Here is a 17,480-nt window from a genome sequence, read left to right as displayed (position 1 = left end):
AGAGAGCAGCACTTGTATGGGAAGCCACTGACTAACATTCAACCCAGCAAAAGGGAGGTAGTGGTGACGGGCAAAGGAAAGCATTATGAACAACCTCACAATCACCCACTACCTCTTACCATGTCCTGTAATAGTCAAGGTGGTCTGCAGACTGTGTGTCCTCTGGATCCTTCATTGCTGCCAGATGCACAAATAGCTAAAGTTGCTAAAAATGTCACTTTCAACCAACAGCTGACTAGGAAAGAAGCAAGTGCCAGTGCTTGAGATATTTAATACTAGAAAAGGCAAAACTCTAGAAAATGTACTCTTGGGAACAATCCTGCATTGGCAGGAGAATAGATGTAATATGTTCTCCAGCTTTAATTTTTATAAAATGGGTCCAAGTACAGTGTATTGTGTTTCAAAAGGAGATGAACGCAATCTGTGGGGTTTTTTTGGTCTTGAAAAATGGTGTTGATTACAGTAGCTTGTCCCCAAACCTCAACTTTACCAGATACTCAAATAAATAGTCTGTGTTTTGGCCTTTTTTAAGCGACTTTGGCAAATTTCCAGTAGCAACAACTCATAAGGGCTGTTTTTTCCAGGCAAAATAGTAAACTGTTACCCTGTTTTAAATTCATGAATACTTGTGAACTATCAGTTCTCCGAGCTGAAAACCTTCAAAGGGAAAATTGGTGGTTTTGTAACCACCTCTATTATAGCAATAATATTTTTGAATAGCAAGCAGAAAGTAGACAAGGAATTATTGTAAAAATTGAATTATATCCCAAAACCTTGACATCCAGGAATTGTGTAGACTATAACTCTCTCTATGGAAGCTCTATACTTTGTATTCTAAAATACATATTTAATTTTTAAAAGATACTGGGAATTGAAGTCGGACTATTTATGCTTAAAAATAATAGAAAGTATTCTTCCAGCCATTACTTCAGTGAAAGCAGGTCATCCTGGAACTTAAAATGGTGTGATTTTGTGCTAATGAATAGTTGACATTTTTGGAAGTGAAGTACAGATTGATATTCTACATTTGTAATGCACTGTATATGGTATAATAAGCCATACATTGTGATGAAAATGCTGCCATAAAAATAATGATAATTTATTCTGTAGAATAGTCTCATACAAAGTATAATAAAAAGGTAAATATGAAGTGAAGTTGCTTGCTTAAAATAAATTCCCATTGTGTTATTTACTCAATAGATACATAAAACTTCATGGATAATGTCAAATGACTCCTAATGTCTTCACAATCTATTTTAAATCTCTCATTTTACTCATAATGTCTACATGCAGCATATTTTTTTACTTTCTGACAGGTTTTGTAATAAAATAGTTTTATCTTTCATATTCATATTTCCTCAGTATACTTTATTGTTATAGGTAAAAAACATGCCTGTGAAAAGACACATTTGGTGGTAGTTATTCAAGCAAGGTTTCTGAGAACAAAAGATGTAATTATATCATAAAGCGTTGCCTTGTCTTGTCTCAGAGAAAGGAAAAAGAATTGTAATACATTATTAATGCCATGAATTCCTCATGTAGTTCATCTGTAACTGCCTTTCAGAGTCAACTGAATCCATTAAAATCATTAATTTGTGAGCATTTCAAATGAGAATTAATATTATTTTTTTTATTTTTAAAATGGGGTGAACTTGACTGCTCACAAGAAGGGGAGAGAGGTGGCACAGGCTCTAGCTTTATTTAATACAGGCACCATGCCATGCTCCCCACAAAACCCCTGCCTCTGCACTTCAGTTCTGATTTAAAACAATCCTGCTATTCTAGGAAAGAGATCCCTGTGTGTTATTGCTTACAGAATTGTCTCTAATACTCATCAGACACTCAGTTGAAGCCACTAATTTGTTTCTTATGTGACTACCTAACCTAGGGCAAAATGCTACTCTTATATGCTGCTTTCCTGATGTTTGTCCATTTTCAGTCATCATCATTACAGACCTCAAGTTTGTGGACAGAGCACTATGTTGGAGTCTAGGGTTGAGATACTAGCCCCCACTCCAGCTCTTTTATGCAACGTAAAAGGGCTGGAGTGACAGGCTGGAGTAGTCTATAGGGGCCTTAAAAGCCCTGGCTCTGGCTGGGGAAGGATTCCCCTGGCACAAGCCCTGTAAACACAGCTGGAAGGCTGCCTTCCATGAACTCTCTTGCTCTGAGGTATGTAGCCTGATGGGGAAGGGTTACGGTTAGGAGAGGTTATACTTGGGAGAAGGGCTGTAGGGTTTGCAGGAAATACTGTAGTCCATTCAGGCAGCCCAGGGAGGCTGCCATAACTTAGACAGCTCTAGCCTCCAGAGCAGTCCAGGATCTCCCCCTGCCCTGCAGGCTAGAAATTCTATGCTGTGCTTCCTAGGGACACAACCCAGACTCTCACTGATGATCCCTATACAGATATGTGAGCAGAGGTTCTCTCCTAATTCGGTGCTAATGAGAGGAAACATACTAGTTATGGATGCACTGTGCCAGCCAATACTTTTCTGTAACTGGGAGAAGTGGGAAACCTTTGACGGAAGGCAAGTTCAAGAGGCACAAATGTTTCCTCCTCTGGCGTGTAGGGGCAGCTCTTCAATTGCAAATCCCTTCCTTGTTTTTTCTTTGCTCTCAGTGATGTGGCATGTGCTATGTATGTTTAGAAAGTGCCTCTTGCAGTCAGTCAAACAGCCATGATTTTCTGGATCATGAAGGTCCAGAATACCAGGCAGAGTATGAGTAGGCATATTTAATAGTTTTTAAAAGAGAGAGATTTGTTGTCCTATAATTCAGGTACTGAAATAATATCTCAACCCTTGCTTAGATGGGCTGTATTTATTTTCTCTAATGTAACTTTCACTCTATTTGGCTATCTAAAGTATTATCGGTTAGTGGGGATCACTTTGGACTCATCGACTCTGCGCCGCAGCGTGGACTACCGAGGTTTAAATTGCAGAGCGCACCAAAGCGCTGTACTCTAGATGCCCCCTGTGAACACTGCTAGCAAAAACTAAAAGTTGCCTAGTTCATGTTAGTTTGCACTGCAGCGCAGTGTAGACAGGGCCTTTATTTAATAATACACATCAAATATTATATACAATTTTTTAATTGGAAACAGCCATTCATAGTAATATTAGGGACTTTTTTCCTCTGGTCAAAAGGTATATGATATTGATATTAATACATTATTTTATGTTTCGTTTACAGATGAAAGGGAAGATGTTCAAAAGAAAACATTCACAAAATGGGTAAATGCACAGTTTGCTAAGGTAAGGGAATTTCCTGTTTTCCTTTATAAATCAAAGCCTGTTATGTACATATACTGTCAGATTTTCAAAAGACCTTACTTCCCACAATTGGGACCAAATTTGCAAGAGAGTTCAGCTGGGGATTGAGCACTTTTGAAAAGATAGTTCTTTTATTTAATTGCCTAAATTGGAGCTGAGTTCTTCTGAAAATATGGCTCTTAATATTGAAACCTTGCTCTACAATCCCTCTTGGTTTTTCAGTTTTATCACTGAAAGGATTTGGGAAAGTTGGAAGAACACAGTTATCCCTATTCCTCCAATTCTCTCCTTCTGAAAAATCAAATCAAATCTTAAAGACCTGAAGTTTATTATGTATGTTTGAATAAATTTCAGTGCAGGCTTCTTTCACAATACTGCTACCTCCTTGGACCTGACTGATTAGCCAATATTCAGCATCTTTTCAGTTGTTTCTGTTAGGTGCAGAAATTGATAATATGAGTCAGGTATGTCTTTATTGCAGTCCAGTTTGTTTATAAAGAATGTATACCAAGTCCCATTTCCCTGAACAAAGTAGGAATCAAACAATAAGAGACAGTTTCTTTGTTTACCATTCCAAGCCTCTTTCCAGCTAGCACTTAGCCCAAAGCACTTTCTATATTAGTTTTTTCTCAGGGTCTCACTTAAAGTGCTTCTCTGGGGCTTCCTTGCTGCCTTCTCTGTGTGCTTCTTTGTGTTTCCGTTTTTCTTTCTCACACACACAGCTGCATCAAACAATAACCAAGCCCCCCCCCCCCAGCATTTTCATTCAGACCCCTTTCAGATCACATGGATGAAATCCTATTTCAGCCTTGCATGTGGATTGTGTTTTGGGGTGTAACTCCTATTGTTTCAGCTATCTAGTACATAAAGGCGCTTACTTGCATTTTACGTTTACCTTGAATGAAGAGCAGCTGTTACACCCACTAGCTTTAGTGAGGTTTTACCCAACCGCCCAATATATAATGATATAATCAGTTACAAAACACAGTGTAATAGTTCTAACAATAGATGAGCTAGAAGCAAACCACGTGATTCAAATGCTCTAGAACTTTGCGAGAGAAAGTCTTCATAATATGAACAAAGATCTGCATATAAATGTCATAGCTACCCCCTCTCTCCAGCACGGAGCAAACTAAAAGATCACCCTGAGAAAGTGTCAGAAATCTGGGATCTCCGTTTTGTGTCTCAGCCCCATCTATACTTCCAGCTCTACTCATCTGCATAATGTGGGGGTTACTCTGTTGGAAATTATGTTAATTCAGTAATGCTAATGTGGTATGTTGTGATAACATGCTTTATAATGTAAGCAGAGTCAGAATGAGCTCTACCCTGACACCGATTGGTGAGCTGTGGAAAAGGACTTCAGGGGCTGATCTCGTTTGCATGGACACACTCGTTTGCATGGGCACACCCACCCTGACTAGCATGGTGGACTGCTTGCCCAAATGGTCACTTTGGCTGCTGTGGGATCCCCAGTCTCTCTGTTTTGGGGGCAGGAGTAATAAGGGGTTGTTATCCTGGTTATGTGAATCAAGGACAGTAGAACTGTACTTGGCATTTTATGACAGAGGGACTCGCCCTCAACTAAGTAGCACTTGCTAGGCAAGGGACATGGGTTCCAAAACCCAGTGAATTGAGAGAGGCTTGGTATGCGTACCTGGCAGTATGGGGCCATTCTGAGGGCCCTAAACACTGCTTTGGTCCCTCCTCTCTCCATGGTGTAATAACAGAGCTAATTTTGGCTCCATTAGGAGTTTTGTTACATTCTGCAGAGCTGAAATCACTGATACCTAGGTGTAAGCAGTAGGCCTACTTTGGGCTAGTGGTGCACCAGCACTGAGGCTCCCCCTACTACCAGCTAAAAATCACTAAGCGCTGAAATCACTGAAGAGCTGAAGTTGCTGAGAGCTGTGTTAAGTGTGGGGGTGGGGGAGGCTGAAGACAAGTTGGTGAGCGGACAGCTAGTGGAGAGCGGAGAGGATAGCTGAGAGGCTGGTGGAGAGGAGCGGACAGCAGTGGATAGCAGGGCAGATGATGGAGAGGTGCAGCTGGTGGTGAAGACTGTAGCAGAACCCCATGGAGAGGCTTGTCACTTGGTCGTTGATCTGAGTAGTGGAGCATGTAAAATGCCCCCCATACCGCCCTCCGCTTCCACCCAGGCTGGGAGGTAAACTCTGCAGATGAACTTCTGAACTCTGGGGGGCTGCACTGACCAAGGACAGAAACTGGGCATGGGGGGCTGACTATTGGGTTGCTGGACTTAAGACCCTGGAGGGGAAAAAGGATACTGCCAAATTTACTTGGGGGTCAGTCTTTTGATCATGGTTGGTGTTATGAATCCTGTTTGTGGTGTTTCCCCAAGATAATGCCACATTGTTTCCCTCCTTTATTAAAAGGCTTTTGCTACACCCAGACTCTGTGCTTGTGAGAGGGGAAGTATTGCCTCTTAGAGGCGTCCAGGGGGGTGGTATGTAATTGTTCCAGGTCACTGGGTGAGGGCTCGAGCCAGTTTTGCATTATGTTATTGAAATGGAACCCCTAGATACTGAACCCGGCCCTTATTGCTGCCAACTCTGATGGGCAGAAGGGTTATAATAATTTGTCATCACTGTAGTTTTATGTTGCACCATACAGTATGTGAAATTTTTAAACGACTAGTCTTGACTGTAGAATTGGCTCAGATAGCTTCTGTATAGTTTCAAAAGTGTGTCTTGTTAAGCTGATTAGCCTTAAGGGTTTGCATTAATTATAAACAGATGGTAAAATATGTTATGTTACTTCTCTTTCTTACTCAGGAGCAATGGAATCCATTTCATTAATCAAGTACAAAATATTCTGGGATGAGTGTCGGTTGGCAAAAAAACAAAAGACAGCTAGAGATGGACCTAACTAAAAGGCTAATTTCAAATGTCTTCAGAACTTAGGGACACCACAGGACTAAAGTCATTTGTCCTCAAAGATAACTTGCTGAGTTCAGATCTTTTCCCGCAAATGTTTTTTTTTTTAAGTCCAAGGTGCACCGAACATCTCTTGAACACCCAGAATACCAGTCAAATTCAAGTAATCTCCATTCCCTGTTCTGGACTGAAACTCAAGGATATTGAGTCTCACACGCCTACTACATACAATAATAATCTGAATATATGCAATATTTTATTATAAATGGTAAAATTTTGAAAATCTTCCTCCTAACTTATGTGCGTTTAAAAGTGCATGTGTCTGTGGTTTGGCAATATGTGCCTTTTTATGATCACATACTAGGAAGAAAAAATCATGCTTTTCTGGTCAATATTAACTCTGTCTCTTGACACATTTGTAATGACACCCCTGGGTTAGATCATATGTGGAGATTGAACCTTCATTAGAAAGGACTTTGAGATCTAATAATGAAAAGCACTACATAAGAGCTGGGTGGTGGTATTATTGTTGTTGTTAATATTTTATTATTATCATTATTACCTCTTAGTTATTGTACCAGGTCCCTTAGCTCAGAGGCAGTAATAAATTCTTAAACTCACTAACCATTAGATGGGAACAGAGCCACACGGCATTATTATGAGTTATACAAGCGTCAAAGAGCAAGTTATTCTCAGACTTCTGCCGCTTTTCCCACATAACTGTAGCCTGTGCAGAAAATCTGAGACTTTAAAGGGGCAAAAGAGATCTGATTAATATTTATGCATGCAGCATTCCAAGTGAATACCTGGTATTTTCTATTAGGGTTTTGTCCAAAGTGAAGTAGCAAGCCTTAATGATCCATTGGCCAGATTCCTAGCGTATGTAAAGTGTCATAGCTCGATTGATGTTGGCAGAACTATGCTGATTTACACTAGCTGATGGTCTGATTGTATATCTCATGGCTCTGTAATGATATAAATAACCAAGGCTTCATATAGCTTGCAACACACCTATCTCAGACATCAAGAGAAAGACAATCCAGCAGCTTCTGGCTAAGACAGAATCTTTCCAATAAATAAACCACTTTTGTAACTACTATACTCTGTAACAAACCATACAGCGTGGTTAGCTATGCTTTTCAAAGTGATGAATCAGTTTTATAAAGTGGTTTCTATTCTGTTTAGTACATTTGTGATTTTCTCTTTATTTTTTGCCCTATACCCAGTAACCTTTATCATTAAGGTTACTAGAATTATTTGGGTAGCCTATTAAGTTGGGAAGGAAGGAAGGGAGGAAGGAAACTGACCCTTTGAGATTAAGAGAGGTGGGAGTAGGAATGAAGCATTGTCTTGTTTTCTGTTAGAGGCAAAGGAGCCATACTTACTTCTTCAAACTGTGACAAATGGAGATTGGCACAGCCATGACCAGATGGGTGCTAGGCTTGTTTTATGACCCTATACATTGTTTGGTTTTGAAGGGGGTATGGAATTGACATCAATATATTTAGGACATTACAGTGGTGATTTTGCAGTGTGAGGTTGCTATGTTTGTCATGTGGATTTTTCATTGAGAAACTCAATTATTTTTACCTGCACATGCAGCTAAAACTAACACGCTTTCTGTTCTCTGTGGGAATGCAATGGAACAAATGCTCCTGAGGACATGCATACATTCATGAAAGATAACAGGAATCAACTAAAGCTATGAAGTTAGTGTGCAAAAGTAAAGTGCATTAAGCTCCTGTGTAGATGCTCTCCTTCAGGTATAAACTGGCCAGAGTTTACTTTAGTTTAATCCTCCTTGAAGGATAATTTATGTGCTTTAACTTCACATGTTTAGTTAATTCATCTTCACTTCCCCATATAGACAAGCCCTAAATCATTTACATGCATCTGAAAATTCCATCCTTAATTATGCAGAGCTAGAGTGTGGAATCTTATTTTTACTAGTGAGCAATTACTCACATAAGTAATACCATTAATTTCAGTGAGCATACCTGGGTGAGCAACTCCTCTCCAGTGCAGATGAGAGGGGCCACAATTTGGCTCTTAATGTTTGGAAAGAGCTCTAAGATAAAAGGGACTATGTCAATTGAAAGTAACAGCAGAAAATGAGACTAGAACTAAGGAGGCCTGAATCACAGTTCCATGTTATCTGGGGTTTTCTGAACCTGAAACTATGGTAACTAATCTCTGTTTTTTCAGGAAGTTTCAGGACATAAATAAGCACTTCTGTCCGATAAATGATTGGTACACACAGGAATGCTTTCACTCAAAAATCCTTGTTTTTATTGAGTGTAAAGCACTTTTCTAAAATTGTGGTAGTCTAGAGTACCCAGACATAGTTACCCAAAGTCTGAGGTGGTGTCAAGTGATCAGTAGCAGGTTTCTGGTGGACAGCCTTCCTCCTAGCCACAGGGGAGTTGGATGTCAGTCTCCTAGCTCGTTGAAATCTCTTTCTCTCCAAACTTCTCCAAATTGCATACTCTAACTACTCTCTTTATAGGTTCTTCAAAACAAAGCACATTACTCATTGTAACCCCTACTGGGTTAACAATTTCCCTAGCATCAGTAAATAACTCATAATTTTAGTTATCAGCAAAGCAACTCCCAGCAAGAAACTCGCAGTCATAGACACCCAGATCCAAGATCAGCAATCCACACTCCCTCCCATTCTCATAAATGTGTCACTTTATCTATCCTTATTAGCAACACTTCAGCTGTGCAGCTGTTTTGTCTGCTTAGTCAGAGACCAAATCATTCCTGACTAAATAGTGTTCTCACTTTCTGATAATGGTGGCTGAATAAACAAAATGGCTGCTGTTATGTCAAGTCCAGTTCTCTCATAACATTAACCACCAGACAACCTGCCTTTCTGTGATGAGTCATGAGATAGTAGATCTAGCAGTTACTGTCATGTAACTGACATGTGATACTTGAGTCATGCTAGCTTTAAAAATGTGGGGCATATTTCTTTTTCTTAATATTGTTTCATTTTAAATGATAGAAAAGAGTTTCTCTGTGTACATCCTCCAAAGAGGTTAATTTGTAATATATAAGGTTCTTTTCTGTGTGCGTAAGTGCAGCACAGGTGCATGGTATAGCCTAGTTCTTTATTAATAGTGCACACTACAAAGTAATTAGAATCATTACAGGAGGTATGTTGGTCCTATGCAGGATGGTTATTTTTGAGATCTGAAGATTTTCTAAATGGTAAATGACAATTAATTTTATTTTCTAACACAGCCTATTTATAGGTATCACATAGACTTTTATAGTAAATAGCTTAAATGTAACTACAGTCTGTAACAGTAACTTAATGATGTCTATAGCACAGTTTCCAAGAGCTTGGGTGGTATCAGTGTTTAAATATTTTAACTAATGAATTGCATAATAGACTTCATAGTAGAAAACATTATTGATGTCTTAATTGCTATCTAATAGTACATTAAAAATAAGGCGCTTACAAATGGCAACTAATTTCGCAACCCTGTCGAGACACTGCCAGCATGGCAAAAAAATGTCAGGAAATCAGTGCACTCACAGAGGGCAAAAGAAATCAACAAACATTCACCAGGTGTTGAGAATAATTGATTTCACTCTTTCCTGATGGAATGGGCATTTCAAAATAAACAAATACAATTCTAATGATAGTGATGAAAAAAGATGAACGCTGCAAAGCAAATAGCTAAGTAATGTGAGTTTTGTCAGTTTTAATTGTATGTCATGTTCTGATGACTAATTTTAGATTCTGAATTGTTGCTCAACATTGTGACTTATAAGTGGGTTGCATTCAAGAACACTAATTTGTGGATAAGTTTTCACCATTTAAACTTCAAGTATTGCATGTTAGCAAGATGAATTTTCTTTTCTTTTATAGGCATTTTTGAGTGCACAGGGTTTAAATTGATTGGTGCATTCACGCTAGGGCTGGACAAATATTTAGGGTACAAATTTACAGAGGAGCCTATTATATATCCTAAATGTACTTTTTACTATCACACAAATACAGCAGTTCACTTTCAATTGGGTCATGATCAGAGCTGGTTGAAAAATTCAAAAAAAACATTTTCCATAATTTGAAAAAAATTGAAGTAATTTTTGTTTTTTTTTTGAAAGCCTGTGGAACAATTTTTGGTTTAAAACTTTTATTTAAAAATAGAAGAATTTAAAGTTTCAAAAGCATTTCAATTTTCCTTTACCCCCCACCTGGCCGTGTATCCTCCCCCACGCACGTATCTTCTCTTTTGTCACTGAAAAGTGAGAAAGATGAGGGCAAGGAAAAGTGATAGACCAAAAGAAAAAAAAAGACTAAATTTCCATTTTACAGAATAATTGAAACTACTATTAAAGAAAAAATTAAGTTGATCAGGCGTCTGGTGGAGCTTCAGGAAGGTTTCGGGCACGCAGCCACTCCACTCCAGAGGATTGCCCAAGTAACAGAAGGCTGGCATTCAATAAGTTTTGAACTGTAGTGTGGCCTTGTCCTTCCCTTCTCCCCTCATCCACCACCCCTCCCAGTGCTTTATTGCCTCTGAAAATGGTGATTGAAGGAGGAAGGTCAGCTGGCTTACAGGGAAGTAGAGTCAACCAAGGGGGCGGTTTTCATCAAGGAGAAACAAACAGAACGAGCAGAACTGTCATACCATAGCCTGGCCAGTCATGAAACTGGTTTTCAAAGCACCTCTGAAGTGCAGGACGCCCAGCTGTGCTCTTCTAATCACCCTGGTGTCTGGGTGTGCATAATTGGCTCAACCTCCCACCCCGCCATAAACGTCTCCCCCTTACTCTCACAGATATTGTGGAGCACACAGCAAGCAGTACTAACAATGGAAATATTGGTTTTGCTGAGGTCTAACCTAGTCAGTAAACTGTGCCAGCGAACTTTTAAACATCCAAAGGCACATTCTACCACCATTCTGTACTTGCTCAGCCTATAGTTAAACTGCTCCTTACTACCGTCCAGGGTGCCTCTGTATGGCTTCATGAGCCATGGCATTAAGGGGTAGGCTGGGTCTCCAAGGATAACTATAGGCATTTCAACATCCCCAATGGTTATTTTCTGGTCTGGGAAGTAAGCAGCTGTTCAAACAGACCAGAATTCCTGAAGATGCGAGCATCATGCACCTTTCCCGGCCATCCCACATTGATGTCAGTGAAACATCCCTTGTGATCCACCAGTGCTTGTAGCATCATTGAAAAGTACCCCTTGTGGTTTACGTACTGGCTGCCAAGGTGGTCCGGTCCCAAGAAAGGGATATGCATTCTGTCTATCTCCCCACCACAGTTAGGGAACCCCATTGCAGCAAAGCCATCCACTATGATCTGCACATTTCCCAGAGTCACTACCCTTGATAGCAGCAGCTCAGTGATTGTGTTGGCTACTTGGATCACAGCAATCCCCACAGTAGATCTACCCACTCCAAATTGATTCCTGACTGACTGGTAGCTGTCTGGCATTGCAAGCTTGCAGAGGGCTATCACCACTCGCTTCTCAACTGTGAGGGCTGCTCTCATCTTGGTATTCTTGTGCTTCAGGGCAGGGGAAAGCAAGTCACAAAGTTCCATGAAAGTGCCCTTATGCATGCGAAAGTTTCATCATCCCAGACCTGCAACACTATGTGGTCCCACCAGTCTGTGCTTGTTTCCCCGGCCCAGAATCAGCTTTCCATGGCATGAACCTGCCCCATTACCACCATGATGTCCAAATCACCAGGGCCCGTGCTTTGAGAGAAATCTGTGTCCATGTCCCCATCACTATCATGACTGCGCTGTCGTCGCCTCTTCCCCTGCTTTTGCAGGTTCTTCACATACTGCAGGATAATGCGCGAGGTGTTTGCAATGCTCACAATGGCAGCTGTGAGCTGACTGGGCTCCATGATTGCCATGGTATGGCTTCTTCAGGACAGCAGAGTTGCAGCAGAAGCGGTGGATGACGACGGATGCCACAAGAATAGATATTTATACAGAACAACGAGAGGACCTGCGAGGTGGATTCATGGCACCAGGAGAGCAGGAGAGCAGAGTTGAAGCAGAAGCAGTGGAGGATGACGGTTAGCACTGCACACATTTCCTGAGGAAGAACACATGTACCCGGGAGCACATGACAGACAACATAGAGAAATTCACTATTGAGACAAGCAGCAGAGCAGAGTTGCAGAGGAAGCGGTGGATGACAATGACGGTTAGCAGTCCTACTGCACCGTCTGCTGACAGCAGTATGGCGTCTGCACGGAAAAAAGTTGTGAAACGATTGTCTGCTGTTGCTTTCACGGTGGGAGGGGCGACTGACAAAATGTACCCAAAACCACTCGCGACAATGTTTTTGCCCCATCAGGCACTGGGAGCTCAACCCAGAATTCCAATGGGCAGCGGAGACTGTGGAAAATGTGGGATAGCTACCCACAGTGCAGCGCTCCAAAAGTCGATGCTAGCCACGGTACTGTGAACACACTGACTTAATGCGCTTAGTGTGGACATACGCAATTAAATGTATAAAATCGATTTCTAAAAATCGACTTCTATAAGATCGATCTAATTTCATAGTGTAGACATACCCTTAGAGACTAACAAATTGATTTGGGCATAAGCTTTTGTGGGCATCTGATGAAGTGGGTTATAGCCCACGAAAGCTTATGCCCAAATCAATTTGTTAGTCTTTGAGGTGCCACAAGGACTCCTCGTTGTTTTTGCTGATACAGACTAACACGGCTACCCCTCTGAAACATGTAGTAAAAAGACAGTCTTGTCCTCAAGAGTTTACAATCTAGCTTAATGACAAGACCAAACAGGTGACAAGATGTAAACAAGTAGGATAGTGCTCACGATTTTTAGAGAACAAGATCTAATGATGTTGGTGGTTTGAACGGTCACTGGATGGCTCACACAATGGACAGCAATTTATGCAGTTTTTATTTTTTAAGTTACTTATAATTTTGAACTCCAGTTGCATAATAATCAAAACTAGTTACCATTGGTGGCTATTTGGTGGCTTATGCAAGATGGTTTGATGGTGTCAGTCAAGGTCCTATGATCTGATTCAATAGCCTTTGAAGTAATTCAAGAATTTCATGAACTTCACTGTGCCCCTAGGGGTTTTGAATTAGACCCCTTGTGCACAAAAGTCCATATCATGGAAACCACTGCTACAGTTAGACCTATGAGTGGAATCTGCAGAGTGGAGAACAAGGATTTAAAGGTCAAGGACACTGTACTACACCGGAGGAGGGCTGAGTATAAGATGGGCCATTGTGGAGAAATCTGCACTACTGGTTCTCATGTATCTGTTCTGTGGCTAAGCCTTCAGTTTCCCATGCTGTCAATCTAGTGACCTTCTTGACATGTAAATTAAATAAAAACCCACCACTGATGACACAATGAATGCAAACTATAATACAAGAAGTTAGGACACTGAAAGGGGAAGATGTTACTGGATGGATTTACAGATCTATTGAAGGGCTAGCTCTTATAAAATTGTGTCAGCCACTGAGACTAATGAACTTATGATTTTATTAGCTGTGCCATTTTCTTTAGTCTCACTGGACTAGAATTAATAAGCAGGAAAGGATAAAATATTTGACTTTTTTAAAAGATAAAGAAGGAAGAAAACAGGCAGAGAAGACCCCCCGCCAAAAAAAAAGTCTGCCTACAAAGTTCAGTAACAGTGTTATAAAAGGTTTCAGAGTATTTGTGGCAAAAAACTTTTGTAGTGGTAATCAAGATGGCCCATTTAGACAGTTGGCAAGAAGGTGAGCCATCTTGATTATCACTACAAATGTTTTTTTTTCTCCTGCTGATAATAGCTCATCTTAATTAATTAGCCTCATACAGTTTGTATGGCAACTTCCACCTTCTCTGTATGTATATATGTATCTTTTTACTATATGTTCCATTCTATGCATCCAGCGAAGTGAGCTGTAGCCCATGAAAGCTTATGCTCTAATAAATTTGTTAGTCTCTAAGGTGCCACAAGTCCTCCTGTTCTTTTTGCGGATACAGACTAACACGGCTGCTGCTCTGAAACCAGTGTTATAAAAATTACTATCAAAACAAGGAACATGCCAGTCAAGTGAAGACAGCTGCTGAGTATAGTAAATGAACATCTGGAAGAACTTTCACATATGTATGTAGAAGTTCAGATATGTGCCCTCAAATTCCAGTGATACCCGTTGGTTCTTTCCATGTTCTGAAAACAGTACCTTAATCCAGCATATGTTTGCAATATTAGATTCAAAGTTATCCCTGACTCAGGATCTCTTGCACAATATGGATAATCAGCAGGGTGCACTAGTACTACAGGTCTTTGATGTTTGGGGCCAAATTCACAGGTGAGTCTAAGCTGGTATAACACACCCCTTCTCCTGTGTGCAGTGACGTCAATTTATGGCCTCTCAAGACTAGAATTGGTGACGTTTTTCAAAGTTTGATTAAATTTTCCATCAAAATCTAGATTAAAAAAACCAAACTAAACTTTCATTAAATATTTCTCTCTTTTAACAGCTGTGCTCTAGATTTACAGGTCTTCAGTCTCAGCTACACAAAGACTTGTTTACTCCACTGTAGCAGTGTAAAGAGGCGGAAACAGCCCCTTGGGGATACTCCTGGAGGAGAGCTCTTGTCAGACAAAGCTGAGTTGGTGTAAGGGCTCTAGTCTAGAAAACAAAGGGGACAGAGGAAGAGGCAGAAGATAGGGAGGGAAGATAGAAAAGAATCCAGGGAAACAGTAACAGGGTCCGGGATTGCGTAGACTGTGTGTGCTAGTCCCAGAGACCCTGGACTGGAACCTGGAGTAGTGGGTGGGCCCTAGTTCTTATACCAGCCACTGGGGAAGTAGCACAGTCAAGGCAGTGGAGTTGAAAAATGTCTGAGACAGTTGTTCATAGCTACTTTGATACCCTAGAAGAGGAAAACTATAGTGACCTGGCTGGAGGGCCAAGCCACGAATAGGGAGCATCCTGAGTCATGAAGAAGGAGAAAATGAGTGCAGAGAGAGACAGAGATACCCTGGAGCCAGTAACCAAAGGAGGGGTTGTCAGTCTGGTTGAGAGTTAATCCTCAGATAAGTCTTGAGGAGGTGCCGCAGTGGTGAATAGTGAATCCCATGACAGATGGGCTTCAGAACATGCTTAAAATTAAGCATGTTCTTTAGCTGAATCAAAGCCTACAGTCCTTTCCGTGTTCCTAGTTCAGAAAGTATTTAACTCTGTGCCTAACCTTAAGCAGGCAAGTAGACCCAGTGGATTAGTATTTCACAGTGCTTATAATTAGGCATGTGCTTAAGTATTTTGCTGAATTAGACCCTGGAACATGTCCAGCATGAGCAAAGCAAATGTAAGCTTACCCTATACGCTGCACCTCTATTGTACTGTATTACCCTCTTACCCTCCAGTTCAGAATTGAAGTTTCTTCTCAGGCTGTCAATTGTCCTATTTCACTATCTACAGTCTGTTGTCATTCTATGTTGTTATCTGTCATGTTACAATCATCTCACAATGAGGTCCTTGTCACCTTATACCAGTAAAGTGCCATGCACAGCAATGGAGCTACAGCGATAAGTAAATCAAAAAAAAATAGAGGTAATAATTGTGCCAATTACAGTTGTGATTTTGGTGATTTGACAGTTCTCCCCTAGGAATTTACTTCATGGTATTAAGGCCATCAAACAATCAGCAGGATAGTCAGAGTAGACATATCACCTTTTAGTCACTGCTGACATGAATGGGATTTATTTGAATTGTCACCTTGTGGATTTTCTCTTCAGTGATATTATAATTACAGTAGTGAGGAGAACTCCAGGTATAATAGAATAGGAATACATTAGGGCTGTAAAGCGATTAAAAAATTAATCACGATTAAACGCGTGATTAATCGCACTGTTAAGCAATAATAGAATCCCATTTATTTAAATATTTTGGATGTGTTCTACATTTTAAAGTGTATTGATTTCAATTACAACACAGAATACAAAGTATGTAGTCCTTACTTTATATTTATTTTTATTACAAATATTTTCACTGTAAATACCAAAAGAAATAGTATTTTTCAATTCACCTAATACAAGTACTGTAGTGCAATCTCTTTATAATGAAAGTCGAACTTACAAAGGTAGAATTATGTACAAAAAATAACTGCATTGAAAAATAAAACAGTGGAAACTTTAGACCCTACAAATCCACTCAGTCCTACTTCTTGTTCAGCCAATCACTCAGACAAACAAGTTTGTTTACATTTGCAGGAGATAATGCTGCCCGCTTCTTGTTTACAATGTCACCTGAAAGTGAGAATAGGCTTTCGCATGGGACTGTTTTACCAGTGTCACAACATATTTATGTGCCAGATGTGCTAAAGATTCATATGTCCCTTCATACTTTACCCACCATTCCTGAGGACATGCGTCCAAGCTGATAATGGGTTTTGCTCAATAACAATCCACAGCAGTGCGGACCGACGCATATTCATTTTCATCATCCGAGTCAGATGCTACCAGCAGAAGGTTGATTTTCTTTTTTGGTGGTTCAGGTTCTGTAGTTTCCACACTGGAGCGTTGCTCTTTTAAGACTTCTAAAAGAACGTGCCACACCTTGTCCCTCTCAGATTTTGGAAGGCACTTCAGATTCTTAAACCTTGGGTCAAGTGCTGTAGCTCTCTTAAGAAATCTCACATTGGTACCTTCTTTGCGTTTTGTCAAATCTGCAGTGAAGGTGTTCTTAAAATGAACAACATGCGCTGGGTCATCATCTGAGACTGCAATAATATGAAATATATGGCAGAATGCATATAAAACAGAGCAGGAGACATAAACTCTCCCCCAAGCAGTTCAGTCACAAATTTAATTAACACGTTCTTTTTTTAACAAGCATCATCAGCATGGAAGCAGGTCCTCTGGAATGGTGGCCGAAGAATGCAGGGGCATACAAATGTTTAGCATATCTGGCATGTAAATACCTTGCAATGCCTGCTACAATGGTGCAATGTGAACGCCTGTTCTCACTTTCAGGTGACTTTGTAAATAAGAAGCGGGCAACATTATCTCTCGTAAACTTGTTTGTCTTAGCGATTGGCCGAGCAAGAAGTGGGACTGAGTGGACGTGTAGGCTCTAATGTTTTATGTTGTTTTGTTCTGGCGTGCAGTTATGTAACCAAAAAAATCTACATTTGTAAATTGCACTTTCATGATTAAAAGATTGAGGTAAAGTACTTGTATGATGTAAATTTAAAAATACTATTTCTTTTGTTTATTATTTTACAGTGCAAATATTTGTAATAATAAATAATATAGAAGTGTGTACATTCTGTATTCTGTGTTGTAATT

At 40.2% G+C, this 17,480-nt stretch overlaps 1 protein-coding gene across 11 annotated transcripts in view; it reads left to right on the top strand.

The window, feature by feature from the left end:
- The window catches only part of DMD (dystrophin), a 1,937,833-nt gene that overhangs the window by 242,116 nt on the left and 1,678,237 nt on the right, over window positions 1-17,480 (top strand). For all 11 annotated transcript variants that reach the window (XM_073357918.2, XM_073357898.2, XM_073357881.2 and 8 more), the window contains exon 2: window positions 3,193-3,254. In XM_073357918.2, coding sequence (XP_073214019.2) covers window positions 3,193-3,254 — 62 coding nt within the window. The remainder of the gene's footprint in view (window positions 1-3,192; window positions 3,255-17,480) is intronic.

This window comes from Lepidochelys kempii, chromosome 1 (assembly GCF_965140285.1).
Source record: "Lepidochelys kempii isolate rLepKem1 chromosome 1, rLepKem1.hap1, whole genome shotgun sequence".
Lineage (NCBI taxonomy): Eukaryota > Metazoa > Chordata > Testudines > Cheloniidae > Lepidochelys > Lepidochelys kempii.
Note: the sequence above shows the minus strand (reverse complement) of the source record. Positions and strands in the feature narration are given on the sequence as shown.